At 35.4% G+C, this 24,245-nt stretch overlaps 2 protein-coding genes across 3 annotated transcripts; both read right to left on the reverse strand.

Moving 5' to 3' along the window:
- Positions 1-850: 850 nt before the first annotated feature.
- Tgs1 (Trimethylguanosine synthase 1) lies at positions 851-14,070 on the reverse strand. Of its 2 annotated transcripts, none has more exons than XM_019043365.2 (10): positions 13,762-14,070; positions 12,875-12,988; positions 11,579-11,705; positions 10,118-11,238; positions 8,928-9,326; positions 8,007-8,214; positions 6,187-6,661; positions 5,082-5,213; positions 3,860-4,158; positions 851-3,228 (listed from the first exon to the last, which is right to left on the reverse strand). In XM_019043365.2, exons 2-10 carry the CDS (start codon positions 12,982-12,984, stop codon positions 3,109-3,111), a joined length of 2,991 nt encoding a protein of 996 aa, XP_018898910.2. In that variant the 5' UTR covers positions 12,985-12,988; positions 13,762-14,070; the 3' UTR covers positions 851-3,108. The 2 variants fall into 2 exon arrangements, with proteins under 2 accessions (XP_018898910.2, XP_018898909.2); XM_019043364.2 differs by having other exon boundaries at positions 10,112-11,238.
- Positions 14,071-16,159: 2,089 nt separating this feature from the next.
- On the reverse strand, positions 16,160-24,205 carry LOC109031690 (pescadillo homolog). The gene is made up of 10 exons (XM_019043359.2): positions 24,039-24,205; positions 23,043-23,276; positions 22,356-22,465; positions 21,654-21,915; positions 20,920-21,058; positions 19,575-19,708; positions 18,856-19,115; positions 17,556-17,743; positions 16,923-17,119; positions 16,160-16,497 (listed from the first exon to the last, which is right to left on the reverse strand). Exons 1-10 carry the CDS (start codon positions 24,057-24,059, stop codon positions 16,219-16,221), a joined length of 1,824 nt encoding a protein of 607 aa, XP_018898904.2. The 5' UTR covers positions 24,060-24,205; the 3' UTR covers positions 16,160-16,218.
- Between the last annotated feature and the right edge of the window lie 40 nt (positions 24,206-24,245).

Genomic DNA, 24,245 nt, shown 5'->3' on the forward strand with positions numbered 1-24,245 from the left:
TCTTTGTGTTGTTGTTTTTAATTCAACTCACTTGAGAATGTGGGTTGAATTAAAAACAACACACAAAGAACCGAGTCACTTCTTTCTTATTAATACCATATTTAGACGAAGGGTGTCTATAACTGGTCACATTTTTGCGGGTGTCTGTAACTGGTGGTTTCACCTTAGGGTTTTCTTAACATCTGTCTATAAGTAACCTTGATTTTCTATATATGAAATTTTATCTAATTTTTTTAGTCTTCGACTCTGCCCTAGGGGCTGTTCATAAATACATTAATGCCGTAGGAAGGTGGGTCAAGCAGAGCGTAATGCCTTCTTGTGTTCATGTGTCATAAGATAGAGGCCACAAAAGAGTCAAAAGATCCCAAATTTAACATTAAATATTTTATGAACAGCCTCTTACACGGTGTACTTAATTCTGAGCTTTATCTGCTCTACCTGATCCGAAGCGGCTAGTTTTGGACCGTTCGGAGTGTTCATGGAGCCAGGTGACCTCTTTTTCTTACTAAAGTAACATTAAAATTAACCAATATACTTTAATATGGATCGCATTTTGCAAAAAGGAGCCAAGAGCATTCCAATGTTGGTAGGATTGTGCAACTTACATTCTTTGCAACACAATTCCTGGAATCATGCAAAAAATTAAATTTACGAAGGTAATTTACGTCATGAATTTATAGTTTATTGAGAGTGAAGATGAATCTTCTCTGTATGCTCAGTTTATATTTGCAAGGTAAACAAAATTGTACAATCTTAGCGACATTGGAATGCTCTTTGTTCCTTTTTGCAAAATGCAATCCTTATGATCTTCAGGGAATAGGATGTCTCAAAAAAAAATTAAATATAACTGTTCAGAATTTAAAATGTTTCATTTACTGCAATGAATAATGAACAAGTACAAAGCTTAAAAAATCGCTTGAAAAAGAATGAAAAAAGAAACTGAACTGACAAATTTTTAAAAAATTATGATCATCAAACGAAACTAATTAAAAAAGAAATTTTTTGGCAAGCATCTGAAATTCAGAAGGAGCTTCCAAAAACTTGCTGTTCACATAAGGTATAAATTAACAAAAAAAGTAAATATTTTTCAAACAGAACTTGAATTAAAGACATTTTCAAAAATATAAAAAAACGAGGGGAAAAATTTAACACAAACAAATAAGAAGCTGACTACAGACAAAAGCACGAAGTTCCACACATGCAACACTGACTGACTTGTTTAATTGAGATGGGAATGATGAAAATTTAAGGCTATTTCAATTTTCTTAATACTGTGTAGCTTCTTGTCATGAAATGGAATCCTATTCAAAATTAAAGAAGAATCGTTCAGAAATAGTTCCTATTTTTTCTGAAACTGAGAGGAGCAATACCAGAGAGGGATTCAGTCGCTCCGTCGTTCAATATATTACAATTGAATTGTGTTGCCCCTAGAAAGCACAGGAAAACTATCAATGTCAACACAGTTCATTTTCTATGGGGGAACTATTGAATGATGTAGTCGCTAAATCAGTTTTTTTTTTTTGTTCAGCAAATTACATTATCTCACATAAGGATTTCAGCTGTTTGTAAGTTCTGAAGTCATTTTCATCATACCTCTTCTACCACAAGCCTACTATCAGCAGTGAGGGAGTAAATTTTGTTGTAAAATACACTTTGGAGCGAAGCTAAGGGTCAATTTTCATGCCACGTCAATGGTACATACTGAAAGCGAGATTCTCACTACAACATCGCTCTTACTCTCTTTCAAAGAGACAAGAAGGAAACTACAATGCTTCATGATCCATGGAGATACAATTCTCAATATTTTTCTGCTGTTCCATGAACTGCAGAAATCATCACATCAATGTATTTTCAAGACATACTTTCTAATGATGACCAACGGATTCTGGTCACTGCAAATGATGGAAACCATTCAAAAAGCACCTGACAGCCTATCCTGCTTGCATTAGCACATGGAGAGGTATACCGGCGAAAGGTATAATACGGTATTGAAATCAATTGACAAAGTACTAATGAAATGTTGGGACATTCCAGTGAAGTCGCTTCTACATATATAGTTAATAGTACATAGAAAGCATCTTTATTGTTAAATTGCTAATCAAGAATTGTGTTTGAGAAAATGGAAGGTACCAATAATTTTAATGAAAATCAATCAATGATCACTATCAGGATGAGTATGAAATCTTGAAAATTATTTTACTACTTTAATCTGAGGATAATCCCTTTTCTGATCTATTCAATTTTCATTTGCTCTCATTTTAAACCAATGACGCCAATGAGTCAATAATGCAAAATTTTATACATTGCGTTTGAAACTTAGAAAAGAGCCGATTGCACAGTAATTTTTTTTATCACAATTTCAGGAGGAAATTGTGGAATCTGAAAAGTAAGAATAACAGAATAGTTTAGGATACAGTTTTAACTACGCTCGCATAACAGTTCAGAAAAAATTTCAAAATGTTTTGGTTCCTTCTGGTCATTTCTTATCAGAGATAGGAGCGTGGTGCTACTCATTTTTGCCATCCGAGATAAAGCAAGGGTCATTTCTCTGTTTAAGTAATTACATACTAAAATACATGCTTACTGTTTTTTTAACCTTAAAGCAAAGGAAATAGCGAGTAATGATTCAATCATTCTTCAACCTTGATGGACTCATTCCGATAATACATAAGTGAGAAACCAAAAGGAAAATCGCCAGAGACTGGAACAGTTACAATACAGCTGCAATTCTTACTATATAAATGATAAAAAAAAAAAAAAAAAAAAAAAAAAAAAAAAGAGGTGCTCTTGCAAAATCAGACTAAAAAATGGGAAGGTAAATTAAAGTATAAATGATATTATAAAATATTAAAGAATTAAAATACATGGAGGAAAGAAATAAAAAAAATTAATATGCAATAATGTAAGTTTCTGAGAAGTTCTTCCTCTAAAACATCTTCATTAAAATTCAAAAGGAAGTCAAAAGTATTAAAACCTGAGCCTTTAAGTTCATTTTTATGGCAGCATTTAGGTGAAAAATTCAAATGAAATTTGTGTCAAAAGCACACAAAACATAAATTAAAACTAATAGTGGCAACTTTTCAATTAGTGGTAGATGTTAGCAGAACGTTACTGATCGTCTTCAACATGAATCAATTCTCCAAAATACGCTGAAATGGCAATTAACTTCTTTTGAAGAAAATTTTGTTCTACCTCAATTTCAAATGCATCACCAGACAAGGGTATCAACTGAAAAATAAAAATCAGAAGATAAAAAATTAAAATCAGGAATTTCGGCTCTCCCAGGTGCATGAAATAGCTTGTTCAACCCTAGTCCTACCCACTTTACTTTCGTGCAAGGTACTGTGTTGTGAGTCGTCGGCAAGCCTGCCGACTTGACCCATTATGTGATTGAGTGCTTCCATAATGTCACTCCTATGACGTAAGGGCGTACTTCTATTTCCACATGAGCCCTGCAGAGCATAGATTCATGTGGGAAACAGGGCTTACATGGAAATTGAGATACGTCCTTACGTCAGAGTAGCAAAAATAAGTGAGCTGGTGTACTCTTTACTTTCTGCAAAGATTCCGTCTAAATCTTTCAGTTGTTGAAAGAGAGGTTTCAAAGGAAGAAAAAAAATTGAGCCTTTAATTGGCAAGATAGCACCCATCTAACCCTACTTTACCTATTAATTAAAGCCAAATAAATGTTCATAATTCAGGAGACAAGGTACATATTTAGTATCTGTGTTTGATGATACTCAATCGGACCCACAGTATAGGGCGAATAAATCAGCCAACGCTTAAAATTTTAGAGAGGTACTATGTAATACACTTTTTTCCTACAGCTTTCCATTTGGTAAGTACGAATAGGTTTTACCTGATCAACGTTGCAGTTTCTGGGCAGAAAATAACAAATATTATTGGTAATCTTTCTGGCTACTTCCAGCAGCCCTTTACCTCCTGTTGGAGGCAAAATTTTGTCGAGGTCAAAAGAGCTGCCTCGCAAGTAGCTCGGTCCTCCCCATGGAGGAGACATAAACACAACATCAGCCTTCAAGTTTGGTGCTAGCTGAAGGAAATCTCCTACAATGAACTCAATCCTGTCTTCAACACCATAGATTCTAGCGTTATTTCGAGCCATTTCAATTTTGACCGGGTCAATGTCGATTGCAATAACTGAAAAACGTCAAAAGAAAATCATGGATGAGTAACAAAGTAATTACTGAAGAATATTTTCCTTACAATGATTATAAATGAGACCACCTCTTATTGGACATCACTTGAGAAACAGGCATTACTGACATGCATAATTTTTTAAGAATCACAAATTCTACCGAAAACCTTTGCATTTTTTCTCTTTATCTCTAAGGTCGGTGTTCATGCATCTAATTCGTTTCGTGACATCCGATTAAAAAAGTAATGGCTCAATGATGGGGTCCGCTTCCATTCTTTAAAACTTAATTACTTCATACGCCATGCTTACCTTCATACTCAACAAAGCCAATATTATTACCAAAAATAAAGAAATAATCACATGGAGAGCGCAATGAGCTTTCAATTATTCTAACTTTGGACTATTAAAACCTGTCTGGAGATTTAGACTTGTTGCCGTGCATATTTTTTTTCTTACTTTTTATACCTACTCAGCAACTTATTTCTACAGAAATTCACCTTGACAATAGTTTTATTTTTAAGTGCGAAATTTCCAGGGATATATTAAGGCCCTCAAGGATTCCAAAAGATCCCTACGGCTCAAAATCTTAAGTGACAAAAAAAGGGAAAATGTTGGATAACACTGCTATAGAAGAATGGAACTCTCCAGTGAACAATATGTTACAAACAGAATATAGAAAAAAGCGTAAAAAAACAAAAAAAAAATTAACAAGATAAAATTTGAGGTAGCCGTATGGTGTAGGAAACAACCCAAATTTTGAAGCCAAATTCCTAAAAAAAATTAGTAATAATACCAGCAGCTGAAAGCCCTCGGCATGGCAGGATCTGTCAGTCATGCCATTGGCTTAGGATTACTGAAAGGATAAACAAATCAACCCCTGTGGTTGAAACAGGGATGAACCTCAATAATTAAGTATGTGACTTACCTTGTTCACACATGAGGGCAAATTGAATGGTGTTGCCGCCAGCACCGCAAAAAGCATCAATGAGAACGTCACACCTACATCTTTGTGAAATATGTTTACTCATACATTCAGGAGTCACGGAATACCAGCTCTCTATTAAAGGATAAAAACAAATTCAACAAATTCACTTTCTGTGCTACATTATTCAATGCTCTTAAAAAGAAGAGATAAAAAGAGTCCAATCATATCCTTTGCAGCTCTAAATTGGTTTAATATTTGCTAGTTTGACAAATTTTATGAATAGCGCATTTCTCTGACATTTGGGGGTATGCCGGATGAATAAAAATTTGAAATAGTTTTTGCAACATTTCCTGTTCGAAGCGTCAAAATACGTTCTAGAGAGCAAATAAAGGTGACCTGACAATAATTTTTCCCACACTTTTGTCATTTTCATTTAAGTTTTGTGGTTATTCCTGACTGTTGCAACCCTGAAAGGTAAAAGTTATCATCACCCTGTAGAACAGGAGGAAAGGTCCCCTACAGCGGACATAATAAAAAATGTATTTTGCACACCAGAAAAAATTTGTGAGGATCTTTTTTAGAGCTTTGGTTTTTTCAAATTACTTTTTTCAGCTGCTTTTACTGCTTTGAGACTTCTTGATGCTATGACTGGTATGTTTCATAGATTGTTGTTTTTAGAGACAAAAAACAAAAATTTCAAATCCCCGGAGAAAACAGGTAAATGCAAGTTAGATAGTGCATTTTGATGGTACAAATAAACAAAGATTTATCTTGGGTAGCATTATTGAATATTTTTCTGTCGTACTTCACTTTTATTGGGAATGACTAATCATGATAACTGTACATAATTCAATCTGATTTTTTTTTTTTTTTTCATTTTTTCGACGTATTTGCAAAAAATTCGTAAAAAATTGTCTGATGGAGCTCTCTAGAAAAAATTAAGTTGGAAAAGGAATTCTGAAATTCTGTAATCGAGTTACATATTTTTTTTTCTTTTCTTTCTTACTTTCATCAGAAATTTTAGACACACCTACACTTACAAGGGCCAAAGTAGATTACTTTAATTTGTTCAAGTGAAGTGTGAAAGAAACAAAGCTTTAGTTACCTTCATCCAATTGGATACCCTCATCAAATTTAGAAAATAAGCGATAACGTCTCATCCAGTACTTGCGTAGCTTTGGATTTTTAGCTATCTCAGGCGGCAAATTTTGCGTTTTTAGAGCCTTGCTTTTCTTCCGTGAAGACTTTGCTTTCTTCAGTTTCTTACTGATAGGTTCAAACTTATCTTCTTCCTCACAAAGCTCTGAGGAGGAGCTGCAGGGTGTGGCTTCATTGGACGAGAGCTCTCCAATCTCAGACGCACTCTCTTTTGTCTTCTTGGACTGATTGTAAGTTTCATTGGGGTTTACAAATTCACCAATTATGTTGGAGCTTGGACTAGTTTCTACTGGAGTGACTAGACTATTTAAATTCTTGGAGACTGTCGTTTCATTTTGGTCCTTTAAACCAACTCCTTGAAAAAGCTTGTCTGTTTGGCTGGTTACTGCTTCCTCCTTGGCTTTCTCTAGAAACTGTTTGACCTGTTGAATTCGAAATCATATATATTTTTTCAGACAAGGTTTCACTGAAAGAAAAAATACTGACTTCCATCATTACTACAATACAGCCGCTTTGATAGCACTCTCCGGCGTTTTGCAACGCCCAAACGCCATAATCCCCTATCTTCTTAAAGTCCTCTTGGGAGTTGGCACTGCCTCATTTCATGACAAACCCTCTACAGCCACCTTCCCACTGGGCGTCTTCACTATTCTCATCACTCTATCTGAAAATGTAGCTGTTTAAGTTGATCATGAATTAGTAAACTAAAAAAAAATTGCTTCCACAAGAAGGTTTTTGATGGAGGGAAGACAATGGGCCTGTTGCAAACTTTTGCTAGAGAAAATATAAGAGTTGTTTCCTACAGATGATGCCTCAAAAATCACGATGGGCGCATCGGCAAAGTCTGAAATGCACTCATAACTTCACAATCTGCGTAAGAAATTTGCGTTTTTTTGAGCTTCCCGCTTCAAAAATGATACTACGGCACAGGTGAACATTTTGTTAGAGGAGTCGTTCCATCGTCGGCAATGTTCATCATGGCCGACGCTTCCGCAGTTCCGCGCGTAATTCGAGGTGAGTTCAGGGTCAATCAAGGCGGGCGAGGAAAATATGAACGTAAACACGCCGATTGTTATCTGGTCTAATGCTGTTCAGGTGTTATCTCGTCTCATCATACGTGTTTTGGCGAATTGGCGTCGGCCATGATGAATATTGCCGACGATGGAACGCCTCCTCTAACAAAATGTTCACCTGTGCCGTGTTATCGTTTTTGAAGCGGGAAGCTCAAAAAACCGCAAATTTCTTACGCAGATTGTGAAGTTATGAGTGCATTTCAGACTTTGCCAATGCGCTCATCGTGATTTTTGAGGCATTATCTATAAGAAACAAATCTTAGTTTTGATATAGCAAAAGTTTGCAACAGGCCCATTAAAATCGATTATGGGACTTCTGCAAGACCAATCCAAATAGGTCAGTCACTTCGCATATTTTTGAGATCCACCTCCCCATCTAAAATCCTATCTGGAGACTGCATGACATAGAATTGGCTGCTTATGTAAGAAATACATTGCATTCAAACTTTCCGCCATCAATGTGCAGAGGGGTCTCAAACCTCGTTCACAGGATGACTGATGCCTGTGGATGCATCCTTCCCAAATCATCCATAATTTAATAATTCATCATTACGTTTAGGTCCTTGCTAATAATTTTGTTCCTATCCTCCCAATGATTGCTAACACTGATTCTGAATTACTCTAGAAATATTAGTCAGTGTTTAATGTTGAAATCTTATTGGCAAACAAGGATTGTAACCATTAGAAAGCTCACCTGTTCTAGTACAGGATTTCCATCATCATCAAAGTATGTATGCTTGCGAGAAAACATCCTGAGATCTTTATTCTGTTGCTTGATATTTGATTTTAAATAATTAACTTCCAATTCTTCCAAAGTCTTACTTCTTGATGGTATGAATTCCAATCCCATTAACGTGAAAGCACTACTCAAACGGCTAAGAGTAGACTGCAACTTTTGATTCCTGAAAAAAATATTTTAATGATCTAGTTTTTGATAAAACATATTGGTTAAAGCAATTCAATATGAATTATTGCTACATTCATTCATGATTTTACATTATCTTATTTTTTGTGTTGCTAATGTGTTTGAAACTAAAATGTCCACTTATAAGTCCAATGGAGCTCACATTAAAAAAATAGAAAATGCTAAAAGTTAAGTCTCAGCAACTACTACTCGCATGTACCAGGAGAGAGCGGCCAAAGACCCCAGCGCCCACCAGTTGCTAGCGAATTACAAGGGTAAGGATCAGAACCACTCACACCTGACACACACAACCATGGGTAGATAACATTGCTGTAAATACGACAAGATTAGTTAAGGTATCTGTTTAAAACAGACCGATCAATTATCAATATGAATCAGATGAGGAGATTTCTAGATCAGTATATACCCAAACAGGAGAAGTTATGCTTTGATGTTCGTAGACAAGTAATAATAATGATCATAATAAAAAAAAAAAAAAAAATAAAAAAGAAAAAAGAAAAGAAAAAAAAATGGAAAATATCTGCCGATTGTACACATTGAAAAGATTGAGGACTTGAGCATTTTATTGACAGTCATATGCTTACCCAAATCATGTATCTGGCTTTCATGATTGGAATAATACAGGGATGAAACCTTTTAAATTAACAAATTAGAGATCTTATGATTACTATATATAGCACATGAACTTACCATTTCTTGATAACAGGATTCTGTTGAATTGGACTTGATTCGCAAGTTACTGAATTGACTATTGATGAGTTATTTTCCTTGTTATTCATAGAGTCTTTTTCACTATCTACAATGGCATTATAATGAGGTACGCCATTATTACTTGACGTTACTCCGTTAATACTTGACAGGTGAAGGTTTTCCGTTTGATGCTCAATGGCTACTTCTGCGTTAACTCGATCACTCAAAGAGGTGTCATCACATTGTAAAGGAATACTAGTTATTAGAGAACTTTCACTATCACATACACTATCCTCTGAATTCTTTTCAGAAGAGGCCAAATCTTTGGTCAAACTACAGGAGGTACCATTCTTTTCAGCTATTAGTTTCTTGATAGTACTACTGACTGAATTTTCGATCCTAAGGGGCAAAAAAAATGTAAGCATTAAATTAACTATCATATAATGATGAAAAAAGGAGATAAAACTTGCAAATTGCAAATATAAATTGCAGTTCATAGCATTACGAAAAAGGAAGTTAAATTTTTCCACATTAAGTGAGGTGGAAAAAATCTATTGCTTTCTTAACATGTTAAGAACAAAATTGGTCTTGAGAAAATAAGCATGAAACAGGTGTGGTGTCAGTTATCAAAAACTGAAGCATCTCTTTATCACATTTCTGTTCGTCTATGTCAGGACCTGACACTGTTGCCAACATGTTAACCATGAGATTCTTCAGCTTTTATGCTGATGTTCTTAAGAAGTGATTATCTAGTGAAAGTTGGTTTTCGGGATTTACTTTTCATCAATTTCACTGAACTCCTGACACATAGAATAATAAAGACTTCGCTACTTGACCCGACTTCAAGGTTATTTACTAGTGCATCTCCCATTCCAGCAACGTGGCTTAAACATCTTTGTTTGATCCAAGTTTCTTAAAATAAGCTGGAGAAGAATAAAACAAAAAATAATGAGACAAAACTGAATCAGGTCCGTCTATGCAGGGATCTCCCAAAAACAAAGTTAGGCACTAATCAGCATTGCATATGATGCCCAAATTTGACTGTGTATTGTGATGGGCACTGTTTGAATCATGATGCAAAATAGGTAGTCTAATTAATGTTGAAGAGAGTGCAACCTGGCGCCTTTGAGACCATGATAATTCATACAATATTAAGACTGTGATTATTAAAAAAATTTACTTACACATACTCAAATTGCCTGCTATTCTTGGTCCTTTTTCTCTTTCCCTTGCTATTCTTTTTGGATGAGCTTGATTCTTGAGAATCCTCATTTACATCTATCATGCAATTGAGTCTTTCCTCTTCAATACAGCCGTTTGCAAGTTTACTTTTGACCAGAAAGTCAGAGGATGGTTTCCCTTTTTTGGAAATTTCTACCTGGTTAATTTTTGCAGAGAGGAAGTCTTCGTCAGGTTGGTTAGGAACAGAGGTGTTTACTCTTTCGACACTACTTTCAAAGTCAGGGTCTCCTAAAACATCATTAATGATATCAGCGACTGGTTCCCATGAAGGCAATGGGTCACTTTCTTTGTACTGCGAGATAAATGCATTATAATGAGAGTTGTACAGGTCATTGAAGTGTTCATTCCACAAGTGCTGCCACTGCTCAGTGTAAGAAGTCACAGACGAAGAGGGTGAGAGAGACGAATCGATTCTTGATAGGTCTTCAGAACTGGAATTTGAAGTCGACAATGTAATTCTGGTAACATTGGTCATAGAATCAGTGGTTGCAGTTAGTCGACCGCTATTCCCAGAACTCCGGCTTCCAGTTCTTAGTCTAAATTGCTCATCAAAGAAGTCGTCCTGTTCTTTTGAATGCTCTAAAGGTTCTGACAAAATTTGTCCATCAAAGTCTCCAACTGATAGAGTGGGAGGTTCTGCAAAAGTCAATTCTTTAGGTCTCTTTTCTTCCTCAGTTGATACGTCTTTCTTTGGAAGATTCAATTCTAACTTATTCACATCAGTGGATTCAACTGGTGATAGATTGTCAGCTTCCACTTCATCACTGTCAGAGGACACAGAATCAAAATTATCACTACCTTCGTTTTTCACAGCATCCTTGTCAAGAGCTTGATGTGGATTCCCATGATTATTAAGGTAAGTTGGATCGATGTAATCATTGTACTTGGTTATCCAACTTTCCCAAACAATGCGGTCACCATTTTGTGCCCAATAGCGTTCCCACTCAAGATCTCGGCTTGTTACGGATATGTCTGCTCCGCTGTCACTTTCTAGTGCAAACTGGCTGGAGCTGTCTTGGTCATCGGTAGAATAGTGAGATGCACTGTAGTAGCAGCTGAAAGCTTCGTCCTGAAATTATTATTTGAAGTACTATGAGAATGCTACCACAAATACAGATAAAGATGAAATGATAGGACAAAGTTCTAACAACATACTTAAAAGTAGTTTTTAGTTTACTTGAGGGGCAACAACTAGGAGGACAAATTTAATTAAAATTAATTCCATACTATTAGAATTTAGCACAGAAAGGAAATGAAAAAGGAAGTTGTTATTTTGCGTTTTGACATCATTCTGGTCTACCTAAAACAAAAATCATAGAGATCATCCTGAGTTTGGAATGAGCCTTTTTGCAGCTGTGAATTAACTGTTTTGAGAGTGAACCTTGGGGAAAAAGTCGGATTTTACTTACTCGTTTCTTGTGGTGAATCTGGTTGGTATTTGGGCTCTGTTTAAGTCCACTTAGGTTTTGACCACCATTCAAGTCTTCCCATTCAGATTCTTCTTTGACTGGTACAGAGCGAGTCAGATTCTTTTCACTGAGGAAAAAAAATCAAAAGTAGAAAAATAATAACTTTATTTTAAAAGTACAATCTTTGCTTGAAATTGCAGCAGAATGAAGCAATAAAGTCGTCAGGTTGTCAAATTGAGCAGCCTTAATTCCATATCAGCACTGAAACCTCGAGAGCCTTGTGATTCAAGAAAAATGGAGATTTTGATGACTAAAAGGGTTCTTTTATTCAAACAGATCGAAGGTTTGACTGAGCGGATAAACAATTAAACAATTAACTACATGGGCAACTGGATTACAATGATAATATTTAGCTGAATCATTGTAGAATTATTGTCCAGAGTTGTTATGTTTTTGCAGGGCAGTTCTTCCAAAATGTATTGTATACACTCTCATTACATATATGGGGGCTTATTCGGATCAATGTATTGCTGGGTGGAATGGCTGTAAAAGAGGAGAACGGAGATTTGATAGCTAATGCTATTTGATTTAGATTCAGGAGGTAACATCAGTGCCCTGAACTAGAAAACACTTATTGAAAACATCGTCTCGTTTGATGTTGTTTTTCAGGAATAAATGAATTGATATTGAGTGTTTCAGAATATTATAGATATCAAAAATATCTATCTTTTGCCTACAAGATTTGAACCATCTATTTTCAATTTAATCTTCTTTTGGGGGGGGAGGGGGATTAAAAATCCCATTCTGCATCTAGTTTCCAGCACAGATGTGTTGGAACCGATAAAGAATTGATTTAAAGTTAATGCTGACTAAAAAGCCCAATTTTTTTTTTCCTTCACAAGTTTTAAGTAGCCTCCATTGGCTAATCCCACGCTTACCACCAGCCCCAGGTGACCATTGTCTGAGACCATCAACCTCAGGTCACCTGGCCTTCATTCAATTCAGATGGTCAAACTTCTCTTTCAATTTCATTCCGCTTTTGTCAGATGAAAAGTTGGATTGCGCCATACTAACACGAGAACACAACAACCACGTGAAAAGATAATTAAACTTGGTTTGGATGACAGCTGATTGTGACTGAAAATAATTTTAAAATATTTTTCTACTGATTCAGTTCAAATTTGTACTAACTACCTATTTGGACAATCAATGAGAGAAATTGAAGGAGAATTTCAATTTTAGTTAATGTTGTTAGTAGTATGGTAAATTTATTAGGCTAGGAAGAGAGAAAATTACCTCACTAATACACGGCTGCAAAGACAATAGATGTAGTCTACGTCATTTTCATACTTCAATGATAGTTCAACTAAAGGCTCGTAGGAAATAACGGTAGAATCTTCACTCATTGCTCTAAAATAGGGGGAAAAAAAACAAGTTAAAAAAGATAAATATGGATTGCCGTCACTACATTTTGACATCAACATTGTCGATAGTTTTCATTTTATCGAGACTTCTGATAATCGTATCTGTAAAAGGGCCTTAAAGTACTTACTTCTTTCTTGTGAATTGTAAATTGCACTATTCACTATCACATACAAGACTCAAATTTTAATTTTCTGCTTAATGTGATGAACATACTTATATACTGTGACAATTTTAATCGAGGCATACTGCCCTATAAAAAAATTTGGCTACCTGTTACGTAATTGTTAATAAAAATGACAGTGCCTGATGGAAATAATTTAATCGCACACTTGAGAGGGGGAGGGGGAATAATTTGCTGGTAACAAATCATACTTGTGGTTGGGGGAAGTTGTGGTTCAAGAGAAATTTGGAAAATAGTAGGGCGATATTTTGTTGAGATAGAAAAAGTAGAGAATGCTATCAGAGAACCCGGTTTTCGTTATGATAGTTATATGATGCAATTGCAAGTGATCTCATGACTTGAAAAGCTGAATCATCTGCTTCACCAAGATTGGTGCATACTTCAATTCTTTTTCTCAGACAATTGAAAAGCCAACCGTTCTTTGAGGACACTCAGTTTATATGAAAAAGTGTACTCAACCGCCGATGTGAGTATTCAGCATTAGGCTGTTGGCCAGTCATTATGTTTATTGGCATTGTAACAGCTATAGATGCCTCATGCATTATTCAGATTTCGGAAGAAGTTACAGGCTACATACCTTACACCACCATTGAAGATTTAAAACCAGCGAAAGACTGGGTTGAGAGTTGACTAAAATACTATTGATTGGGTTCAAATCAAAGGCATGGGTTCAAACATCACACACAAGAAGCAGCCATGTTTCAAAGAAAAGTTCTTGACAGTAGAAATTTCCATACCGTGTTCATTTTATAAAAACCTACTAGAAAATTGATGTAGTGCAAATTATGAGGAAAAATCACAATGTGAGACTAAAAAATCTAATGAATCCCTGAAATGAGCGAGAAAAACAATGAATGGCATGAACAGGTTAGGTTATGGTTGTGTTGTTGTTTTAGAAAGGGTCCGATCCATGGACCAAGAGAATAAATAAGGACTACCCCAACTCCCTAAGCTAACCATGTTATAAACCGTTAACAACGGCGCGCTCGCAGCGAACCTGCGCAGAGGGTGGGTGAACAACGCCACTAGCGTCCACGATCGAAACCTCATAGTATTTTATTCCATGCAATGTTCTTTGTTTATATCTATGATTATTTTATTTGTTAGATACTTTAATACATTTTACTTTCGCAAACTACTGAAATTGTCAATAGATAACAAACCTTCTGCAAGGTCAATGCCGAAAGACTATTGATTTGAAGTATCTTATCAAAACACAGCAAAATGATTCATCAACTTCTGACGCCGAAATCAAAGATACTTGCTAAAATCAAATTAAAGGTAATGACTGAAGTCAAGTTCATTGATTTTGTGACACTCATTGATTTTTTATCATACAAACACTATTTCTCACTAAAAAATATCACTTAACAGAAGGCGCTTCCGCGAAAAGTATCAATCCTGATTCTCCTCTTCGCACACTACCCCCTACATACACACTTCCTTTGGCTTCTCAACACATTGCTTGCTGAGTAAACGGTAGAAATAACACTTCACGTTTAATACCATTTATGTACACGAAGACAGACGAAGATGGAAATGAAAATGGGAAACTTTTCGCCACTAAACTCTTCAAAACTGGCAGGGCACCACGAGGATTCGAGATCTAGAAACTCTATGACACTACTGATGATAAGCCTAAATAGGTGTGCATGGAGATATAAACAGGGAAACCCACTCATCGTTTAGTTCTCTACCCCTCTCCAGGGAGCGCTGATGTCACCCTAACCGGAGTTGGGGTCCTTATTTTATTCTCTTGGTCCATGTCCGATCCTTCCAATCAGAGCAGTTATAGGATTTTGGAACCAATAAGATCTTGAGGTCATCTTCCAATCACAAAAGGCGTCGGGTCTGAGCCATGGCGGGAAATTCAACTTCAGTTCACTACATTTTTTTAAAGAAACTCTTCTCCAAAATAAAACGGCTTTTCCACCATAAAACTGCGAGGGCATCACTAAGCCAGCGGGGTAGATAAAAAGGAGTATAATCTTCGACTATCTCTACCTGATTAGGCCAACTAAGAAAGGGCCAAATTGCTTTAAATAATTGAGTTCCTCTACTTTTTTCTTTCTTATTCATTCAACGTGAGCCTACGCTTTGCATACCTTTTAGCGCATTACTTTGAACATTCTGCCATTCATAGTCAACAAAACTCTTTTCATGCACCAGTCTTTGGGCAGGATCCTTACGTTTTTAATTTTCATTTAAAAAGAAATTAAGACAGGAAGTCTGAAATGTCACTAACCGAGATATGTGGTCTGGGAGTTCCACCGTCAATACGTGAAGTGACAGGAGTGTCCTACTCGGTCTTTATAGCAATATCAATTACCTAGGCTGAGACAGCAAGATTTTTCATTTATACAAATTCAAATCTTTTTAAGTGAAATTGTAAAATCTTTTTCTTGTTTCACATGAAATCTTTGAGAAAAAAAAATAAATGTGAATGTACCTACGTTGCTTAATAATGCAGGTAAATCTTTCGTGAAACTATGAAACAAGGTGGGTATCTTGGTTTACAATATGGCACATCTCCAGCCACACTTTGAATACTTACTTTTTTGTTGATGAAAGGTGGTATAATAGTTCGAGTGAATTTTCTTTGCCTTCCTAAAAATATTTTTTGGAAATTTTACGCAAAAATGTCTAATATTGTTCTTATAAATAAAATGTATGTGGATGTGTTCACAAAATAAATTTAATCATACTTGCTTTTTTAGATTCACCGTTGAGATACCTCTTATGTGGTGGACTTACAATTATTAAATGGTCTGGCGGGCAGGTGAGAAATTTATGATTCACATGCCTAAAAAATTGAATAATGCTGTCTCCCAGCAATTTCAAAACTATTTTTCTAACAAATGCTATTTACTACTTATTCAACAGTAAGGATAAGTATGAATAGCCACTCTTAAGATTTGCTCGTTTTACCCACTCTACTTGAGAGAAAAAAGACATGGTAAATAAATACGTCCATAGTTATTTAAAAATATTATAATAAATTTTGTACAAATATACATCTAGTATTAAAACAGGTTTATTCAGCCATCATAGCTGCAACAGACTTTTTTCGCTCAATTTTCTTTTGGACTTTCCTCTTGATTTTCTCCTCTTTTTCGATCAATTCTCGTTTACGAGCGAAATTTCGAACTTTGCTGGCACGCTCTTGTCGCCTCTTCATCATTAGGTTGTACAAGTACTGTTTCTTTCTTGGAATCATTTTCTCAATCAAAGACTGTTCTTCTTTGTTGGATCTAAATTTATCGTAAGGGTTAAAACGAGGCACTTTACCGGCAGCAACAGCCATTTCTGCTTTCTGTAATCAGAACCAAGGTAATTTAACCACAAGAGTCATGAGATAATGAGTACTTAGATTAATTTGCACTAGAAAAATTATGAAATAGTTATGTTCTTTTGACGTTTCATTCTCAGAGGCACAACTTTAAAAAGAAAATATTGACCGAGTAATAAAATGGAACACTTTTCTGTTCCGTCCCTTTTTACTGCTCACAGGTGATGGTTTCTTTTCTTTTCTTTGAAATACTTCCAAAAACATTTAATTAAAAATAAGTTTGTATTAATAATTATCTCTAAACTATTTCTAGGTATATAAATTAAAGTATTAAATTCCAAGAAATTGCCAGTTTTTAGAAAAAGTAAGAGCCTATTTAATTGGATACTGCAAATAAAGTACATCAAGAAATAAAGAACAAAATCATATTTAAAAGAAATATTTTTTACCTTCTCTTGTCTCAATTTTTCTTTCCTTTCCTCTTCAGTCAGGGCTTCATTGTCTAATTTTTCATTTCCTGCGTGACTAATTTGTTCCTGCTCCATCTCATTTTCATCACCTTCTTCATTTTCTGAATCACTGTTGTTTTCACTCTCATCATCTTCATCTTCTTCTTCTGCTGATGAAATTTCATCCGAGTCTTCCCCTGTAATAGAGGCAAAACCATGCTTCAAAACTGATGAACAAGACTAGATTTTAATACATTATGGTCACGCAATTCGAACACAAGGACACACAAACAATTAAAGAAGTGTAAATTATAGCACTAAATCACTTTTTCCTTGTAGAAACTCATTAACAATAATACATGCAACAAATTTTGTGCGTCAAATTTTCATTGAAAGAGAACAAAATTTTAAAAAAAAGTTTTCCGTGTTGTTGTGTTCAAAGTTGTTTTGCTTTGAACCTTAAACATATGAAAGCAAATAATCTGATGATGCCTTTAATGGTTGCAAGCCTCAGGCAAGGTTCCATAATACCTTCCTTCTCTCTTATACGGCAATTAAAGACCTCAAAATTCCCTTCTCTAAGTTCTTTTACTATTCGCGAGAAGTTTCGTACATTAGTAAAGTGTGACAAACCTCTGTTGAGCATAACAGTTGGGTCATGGAGAGCCCTTTCTTCTGGTGGAACATAACGAGTGGTAGATGTGGATGAAACAAATGGAGATAAATGAGCAGGCAACTCAGCACCGATTAAATACTGATCAGTTGGGATCAATTCTCTTCGATTCACACAATCAAAAACCCATTGCGGCTGGACATAATATCTGCAAGCAAATACATTTTGATGCAAAATATAATTTAGTTAGTATCCTGAAAACTTATTCATTTAAAGGTATTTTTAAAACACTCTTTTTGAAACTACATACTTGACAGTCTGTTTTTTATTTGAGTTAAAAGAATAGAGGAATCATTTTACTCACTTCACCACGCTTCTGTGTTCAGATGATCACAGCCCTATTTTCGAACAAAAGCACCTACGCTTAACGTTCCAAGTGCAAAAAGTTAATTAACTATGCGCAGTTGGAAGTTTTTCAGTTTTTTATTTTGTGTTTTTGACAATCATGCAATATTACAGGACAGCTTTTTTTCTTAAATCTAAGGATAAACATATAATTAGTCTAAAATGATCATTGTCATTATCTGATGACAGAAAATTCAGGAAATCAGGATTGCCAAAACAAACATAAGTCCAAGTAAAAGCATTTAAAGCGTGATAGAAGGATGAAACAATTCAATCGAATCATTTCATTTTTCTAAGATGATGCAAGAACTCAATGGAGAAAACATTTGAAAAAAACTCTTTGATTACAATACAATGCAAAAGGGTTACTGTGTAACTTCTATTGGAAAAGAAGATGATTGTATTATGCTCAAAATGTTGTGCAAATATAAATATATGAACAGCTGTAAAATATTGGCCACATACTGCAATTAGATACATTTTTCCGTCAATGCTTCTCTATTACAAACAGTACCACAGCGCTACCTTCTTATGCCTCAGCCTTATCAGTAAAATGAGAAACTAGGGAGATTCCTTCTTACATCATAGTATCATTGATCACTTGCTCCTGTGATTATCTACGGGTAGGCTGCTCAAAACCTGCATAAGAGGCATCACAATCTCACTATCGCGAACGCATGCATTCCTATAGAATACCTATAAAAGATTCAATTTTTACTCAAATACCTACATATTTGATTTTACAACCATATGGTTCAGTAAATTTGAAAATTCAAGCTATAAAGTTAGCGTTCAAATCAAATATCAGAAAAAATTTTGTACAGCAATATTCGAGATTTTCAAATATTTACTCAATGCTACTAACAATAAAAAGATTGGTTAAAGCACAACTGCATGAGAGGGGACATCTTTTACCTGGAAATAAACTTTTTTTCCACACTTGGTCTATCAACGATCTGGTGAGTGATGGTTTCATCATCTTCAGAAAATGTAGCTCCTACAAAAGTTGTTTTGTCCCATGAGACTTCTGCACCAAAACAGCGCAAAATAAAGACTAACGGCTCACGGGGGACCTCTCGATTGAGGAAAACTTTCAGTCCATTGAATAATGTTTTCAATTTTGCCACTTGTTCAAATTCTTTTTTCACCCTCTCTGCTTCTTCTGGATCATCGCCCTAGAAAAATGAAAAATGAATTTGAAAATTTAACTACAGAAAAAACGAATAATGTTCATTTGTAAATTTTAGAATCTTTGCTTATCAATGCATACTGCACAAATTTAGTTCAGGTGAAAGTTAATTTATTAGTTGACAACAAGGAAAGAACAACGCAAAAAGGTTAATGTGTAACTTCTGTTGGAAATGAAGATGATTGAAGATGTTGTTTAGTTTCTTTTCAAGTATAACAACAAGCCATACGATAATTGGCTTAAATGTTGGGCGCTCTGGAAGTTTGATTATCCATTTATATCAGGTGTTGCCTCTCCTCCACTCTGTTTTTTTCAGGAAATTAATGTTGATAATGCTTTGCAATAGCGATAATGTTTAATAGTTTTGTGGCATCAAATGAGTTTTCACGTTCTCCTCCTGCTCAGTTAGATTTCAAAGATTCTCAGGCTGCGAAGGATTACTTACATCCGGAAATTGATCCAACTCAACATCATCATCGACAGGAGCAGGCCCAGCTCTCATTAGAGGTGTATTCAGCGCAGCAACTCTTTCCATTATATAAGTTTCAGGATCTACTAGTGACTTTTCAGTTTTGGTCACTGAAATTAAAGAACACAGGAGCTAGAGATTTGTTTAAAATGTTGAGTAGAAAATTATCTGAGACATACAAGTTTTCTTTTCTAGAAACTTTGTAACTTTAAAAGAAGAAATGCACGATACTATTCATACTAGGATGGGCAAGAGACACACTTGACTCAGCCTAGCTTTTTTCTTTTTGAAGAAATTACAGTCTGCTTAGGACTACTTTTCATGTTGTGCGTTAAAGAGGAAAACTTTGAAAGATAGGCGATTTCTAATCTAATTCTCATTAACATCTTTGGGGGAGGGGAGGGGGATTCGGAATTTTTAAAGAAGGACCACCCTCTAGCAATAAAGCTTTGAAGCAAGCTGTAGAAAAAGAGAATTTTAACGAAGAAAGCAAGTCTCTTTCCATCACCGTTACAAAACAGAAACTGATCAGTGTTTTGTAATTTCCCATTGCATTTGGCTGCCATTCTGAATTGGTTATGGATTGAAATTTCGAGTGTTCCCTTTAAAGTTCCTTTCTTCATCTTTTTTCAATGAAACACAACTTGAAAGAAGTTTCAGATGACCCTCAAAGTTTAATAAATCAGCAAAAAAACAGGAAAAAAAAAAGAAACTTAGAGAGATTAACAGGAGGTCTCGGACAATCACTCATTCAAAATAACTGTTGGGAAGAGATTTAAAATAGACGCCTTAATTTCCTCTTTAGATGTTCTTCCTAAACATACGCCAACGGGGGAGGACCGTTATTTGAAACTGCAGTTTTAATTTAAGTCTAACTTCGTTTACTTTAATTCCCACAAGACGCAAGCAACATGAAAAGACATACTGAAAATAATTGCCAACTGACTATGATCTAAAGGCAGGCAAACCCTTCTGATCTAAATTAGAATCAAAATGAAAATTCAATGCAGAATGTTCCCTGCCTTTACATTTGCTTAACACAGTTTTCACAAAACTCCGCATCATAAACCATGCAGCTGCCCCCTCCCAGAAAATAGCTTGTTTAAAAGATTTCTGGATGGAGTAACAGGTTTAAACAAAATTCTATCGCTATGAATGCATAAACAGATGAAAAATTCAGGGCGTCCACATGTTTTAATTAACACAGCTGCAAGAAGTCAAGTAATTTCTGCATTCCTGTTTAAAATGTCTAACATGCAACTGAAACATTTTAGAGCTTGACTAAATTATAAAGTTGAGTGGAATAGTTGTTAATACAGACCAGAAACAAAATTCAATTTTGGCGGGTACACAAGATTCAATTGGTGAAACAGCTTGAAGTTAACAAATCCAAGTAAGTTGATGTAAAACTGAACAAATGTCGACATGGTACCAAAGTCAGCTTCCAATTTTGATGCCGGCTAAAAGAGAAAAAGTAAAGATAAAGAAATGACTTAAAATTATAATCATACAATATAACAAGCTGTGATAATGGAAAAATCCAACCCTTATTTCTCATTTTTTATTTTTATCAGAGTTGCAGCAAAAAAAAAATAATACACCTATGTATCACGCTATCAGTAGTCAGTAAGGAGAGAAAGAAAGAGAGAAAAAAAAAAATACCAACTGGGCTCATGTTGAAAAACTGAAGTGGTAGATTTGAGGAATTTTTTAATTGCGGAGAGAGAGAGGAGTCTCCAGAAATTAATACTTTTTCTTATTGTTTGCTTCCATTGTTATTTGTTTCTTTTATGAGGGCCACCGAGGTAACAAAAAGTTAATTAAGTGTTTTCAAAAACAACAAGGAGGCAAGCAAATGTTTGACATTTTAGAGGGTACTGTAAGGGAATTTTTGTCTATTGGTATACTCTGCTGCCCTGTGAAATTTTGTAAGATATGTAGTAAAGGATTCCTACGTCAGTTTGATGATAACCACACAATGCTTACTACTGTGAAACTTTAGCTTTTAGAGGGAATGAGAGTAACATATGTATAAATGGTTCACAATTTACTTACATTAAAGGTAAACTGATGGGGCACAATCCATGTTATTGTTTGCCCTTTAATTTCAGCTTGGAAATAGAAACCTTTGACAGAGATAAATGCTTTACGAAGGCTGCGAGAGGCGATCACGGCATGTTGAAATTCAAGAGTTAATCGTCTGGCTAAATTAACAATAGCTCTTGGAACTTTGGAGAATTTTGGAAGTGTTGCATAGAAGAAACACATTGTCAAACAATCATCTAGATCACTGAGGGCGTCTATAAATGTTGGGTACCTGAATGAATGTGATAAAACATACATTAAAAACAAATATTCATTGAGCATAGAATAGAGCATACAAAAAAAATCAACTAATTGGTTTAAGAAATAGTTTTAAGGTAAAACACATCAATAATACATGAATGATGAAATTAAATGGTCTAAGACACCAAGTGGCAACAATCCAAAATTCCTCTTAGTAATGGGTCTTCTTGTTTGCATGACATCTAAAACGAAGGGATTCGGCACCAGCTATGTAATTTTTTGATGTGATGTTCTTCCATACCTGCTGCAAGCTCTACTGGCGCCTGCTACGCTAACTGATTAAGGATGAGATTTCCATTGTTTTCTTCTTCATGTCTGCAGGGTTTGGTAGTGCTTAGAGAAACTAGAAGAGCTTGCTGGATACATTGAGAAATAGGAGAAAAATAAAAGGATATACTTTCATTCAATTACCTTTCTTTAATTATATGATCCATTTTCAGTCTAGGCTTGTTCTTTGTGAGTACGCGCAGATGTTCGAAGTTTCCAGCATGTTTGGCTTTAATCTTTTTCTTGTTCAAAGCCTAATTTTTGGGATAAAAACACACCAATTAAATTAAAAATGAATGAAATTCTGGGAGACAGATAAGTATAGGTAAAATTTGTCCGACCAAAAAATATTGTCGACAAAGGAAGGAGAACTTTCGGGTAAATTTTTTACTAAACCATTTGAGTTAACTACTTAATGTGATCCTCAAAAGTGAAATTGCTACAATTTCATGCACTTGGTAAGCAATGAGACTTCTGCCATTGAAAATTGTCAGAGATGTACTAATTCAGCAAGATTTTAGTAACTTTGGGAGCGTTCATAATTTAGCCTATTAAATTACCTAGATCATACCTACTTCGGCATTGACTCAAATTATAAGGCAGATTTTCCAAAAACTTCATATTCAGAGCCCGAAAGTGAGGGAGAGATTAGCATAATGGGCTGGAAAATTAATTATTGATAAGTAATGATAGCATAATCTTGTAAGAAAAGTTCTATTAGACATGTTCTGAGTCAATGGCAAAAAGGGTATTCACGTTGATAGAACAAAGCAATATCTGGAGCTATTAGACTAAAGCAAACTGAAAGAGAAACATATCCGACACACGTACCTGTCCTTCCCAAAGCTTCCAGATGTTAGGTTCATGAAGCAAAAACTGGATGTCTTTCTTGGCATACAAAGTTTTGATTCCACCCTTTCCTCCTTGGGCACGTTTCCTTTCTTTTGGTTCTCGTGGGTAGATCCCTTTTAAAATACAAAGAGTTCGAAACTGCTTCAGGTTGAGCTGCAGTTTTTTAAGTGCCACATTTCTGGAGATGTACTCCGTAGCCTCTCCCTCGGTGAACTTAAAATAAAGACAATCTGTTAAAAATCTGTAACTTTTTTTTAGTGACTTACACACAAAAAACCCATAGAGTAAATAGAGACGTAATAAAATGAAGTGAGCTGGGGTCATGTTCTGGTCAACGTATTCCGAGCCCGGTGTGCGCTGAGATTCGGTCACCTTCTCCATACATTTTTGATCCAAAATGGTCATTTACAATATGTAATAATACAAAACCTCTTTGTTTACATCAGGTACCCTGTTGCCAATCGGGTACCTGTGTACCGATTATGATAGATTATGTATCAAAATGGTGACCAGGCACCGTTCAGGAGTCATAGAATTTGGTGACAGGAAAATGCTTAACAGTGGCGCCCGCTCCTCCATTCCTATTGCCTATAAGAAGCCATTATTAAAGTTCTAAAAAATGCCCTAGCTTCAAATTGAAACCATTATCCCAACTACTTACAAATTTTTGAAAGCTGCAAACTCAGCAGAGAAATGTGCATGGAACAAAGTGAGCTGAGCATTCTGTGGCAGGATTAAGATGAACCTGCCTAGAGTAACATTTTCATGATTTTGATCATAATACAGTGATTGGCTTGGCGCAGAGGTTAAGAATTTAGTTCCTACAAAGAACTTCTCAGAACTTGAAGTTAGAGAGAAGAGGAGAGACGGAGTCCATAAAGTGAAGCCATGCGTTGATGTGCCAAGGGGAAAAACTAATTCAAAGCTGCGACCAATGGTCAGAAAATGGAGTTCAAAACCAAAAATGAGGCTTACCTTCTTCTTCCTTTTACCCATTTCGGCGATGAACTATTTAAAAATTACTAGAACTTACAACTACTGCATTTGCAATTAATTAATAATTTGCAAAGATTGATGGTGGTTTGCCGTTTAACCTCAAAGAAAAACAATTCAACACGTGCTCGGTCGGCACTCAACTTTCAACTTTCAGGGGAAGGTAGGACTTAGGTGGGAAGGGGAAAA

Source organism: Bemisia tabaci, chromosome 5, assembly GCF_918797505.1.
Source record: "Bemisia tabaci chromosome 5, PGI_BMITA_v3".
Classification (NCBI taxonomy): Eukaryota; Metazoa; Arthropoda; class Insecta; order Hemiptera; family Aleyrodidae; genus Bemisia; species Bemisia tabaci.

What these genes read in the sequence shown, in the direction of transcription:
- LOC109031690 (XM_019043359.2), bottom strand. Translation starts at nt 24,059, where the DNA reads ATGGGTAAAAGGAAGAAGAAG. An exon ending in GATCATATAATTAAAGAAAG is followed by an intron (nt 21,916 to 22,355) that starts GTAATTGAATGA and finishes ACATTCATTCAG; the next exon opens with GTACCCAACATTTATAGACG. An exon ending in GAAAAAAAGTTTATTTCCAG is followed by an intron (nt 17,744 to 18,855) that starts GTAAAAGATGTC and finishes ATTTGCTTGCAG; the next exon opens with ATATTATGTCCAGCCGCAAT.
- Tgs1 (XM_019043364.2), bottom strand. Translation starts at nt 12,984, where the DNA reads ATGAGTGAAGATTCTACCGTTATTTCCTACGAGCCTTTAGTTGAACTA. An exon ending in GGGTATCCAATTGGATGAAG is followed by an intron (nt 5,214 to 6,186) that starts GTAACTAAAGCT and finishes ATCCTTTAATAG; the next exon opens with AGAGCTGGTATTCCGTGACT. An exon ending in TGCCCTCATGTGTGAACAAG is followed by an intron (nt 4,159 to 5,081) that starts GTAAGTCACATA and finishes GACGTTTTTCAG; the next exon opens with TTATTGCAATCGACATTGAC.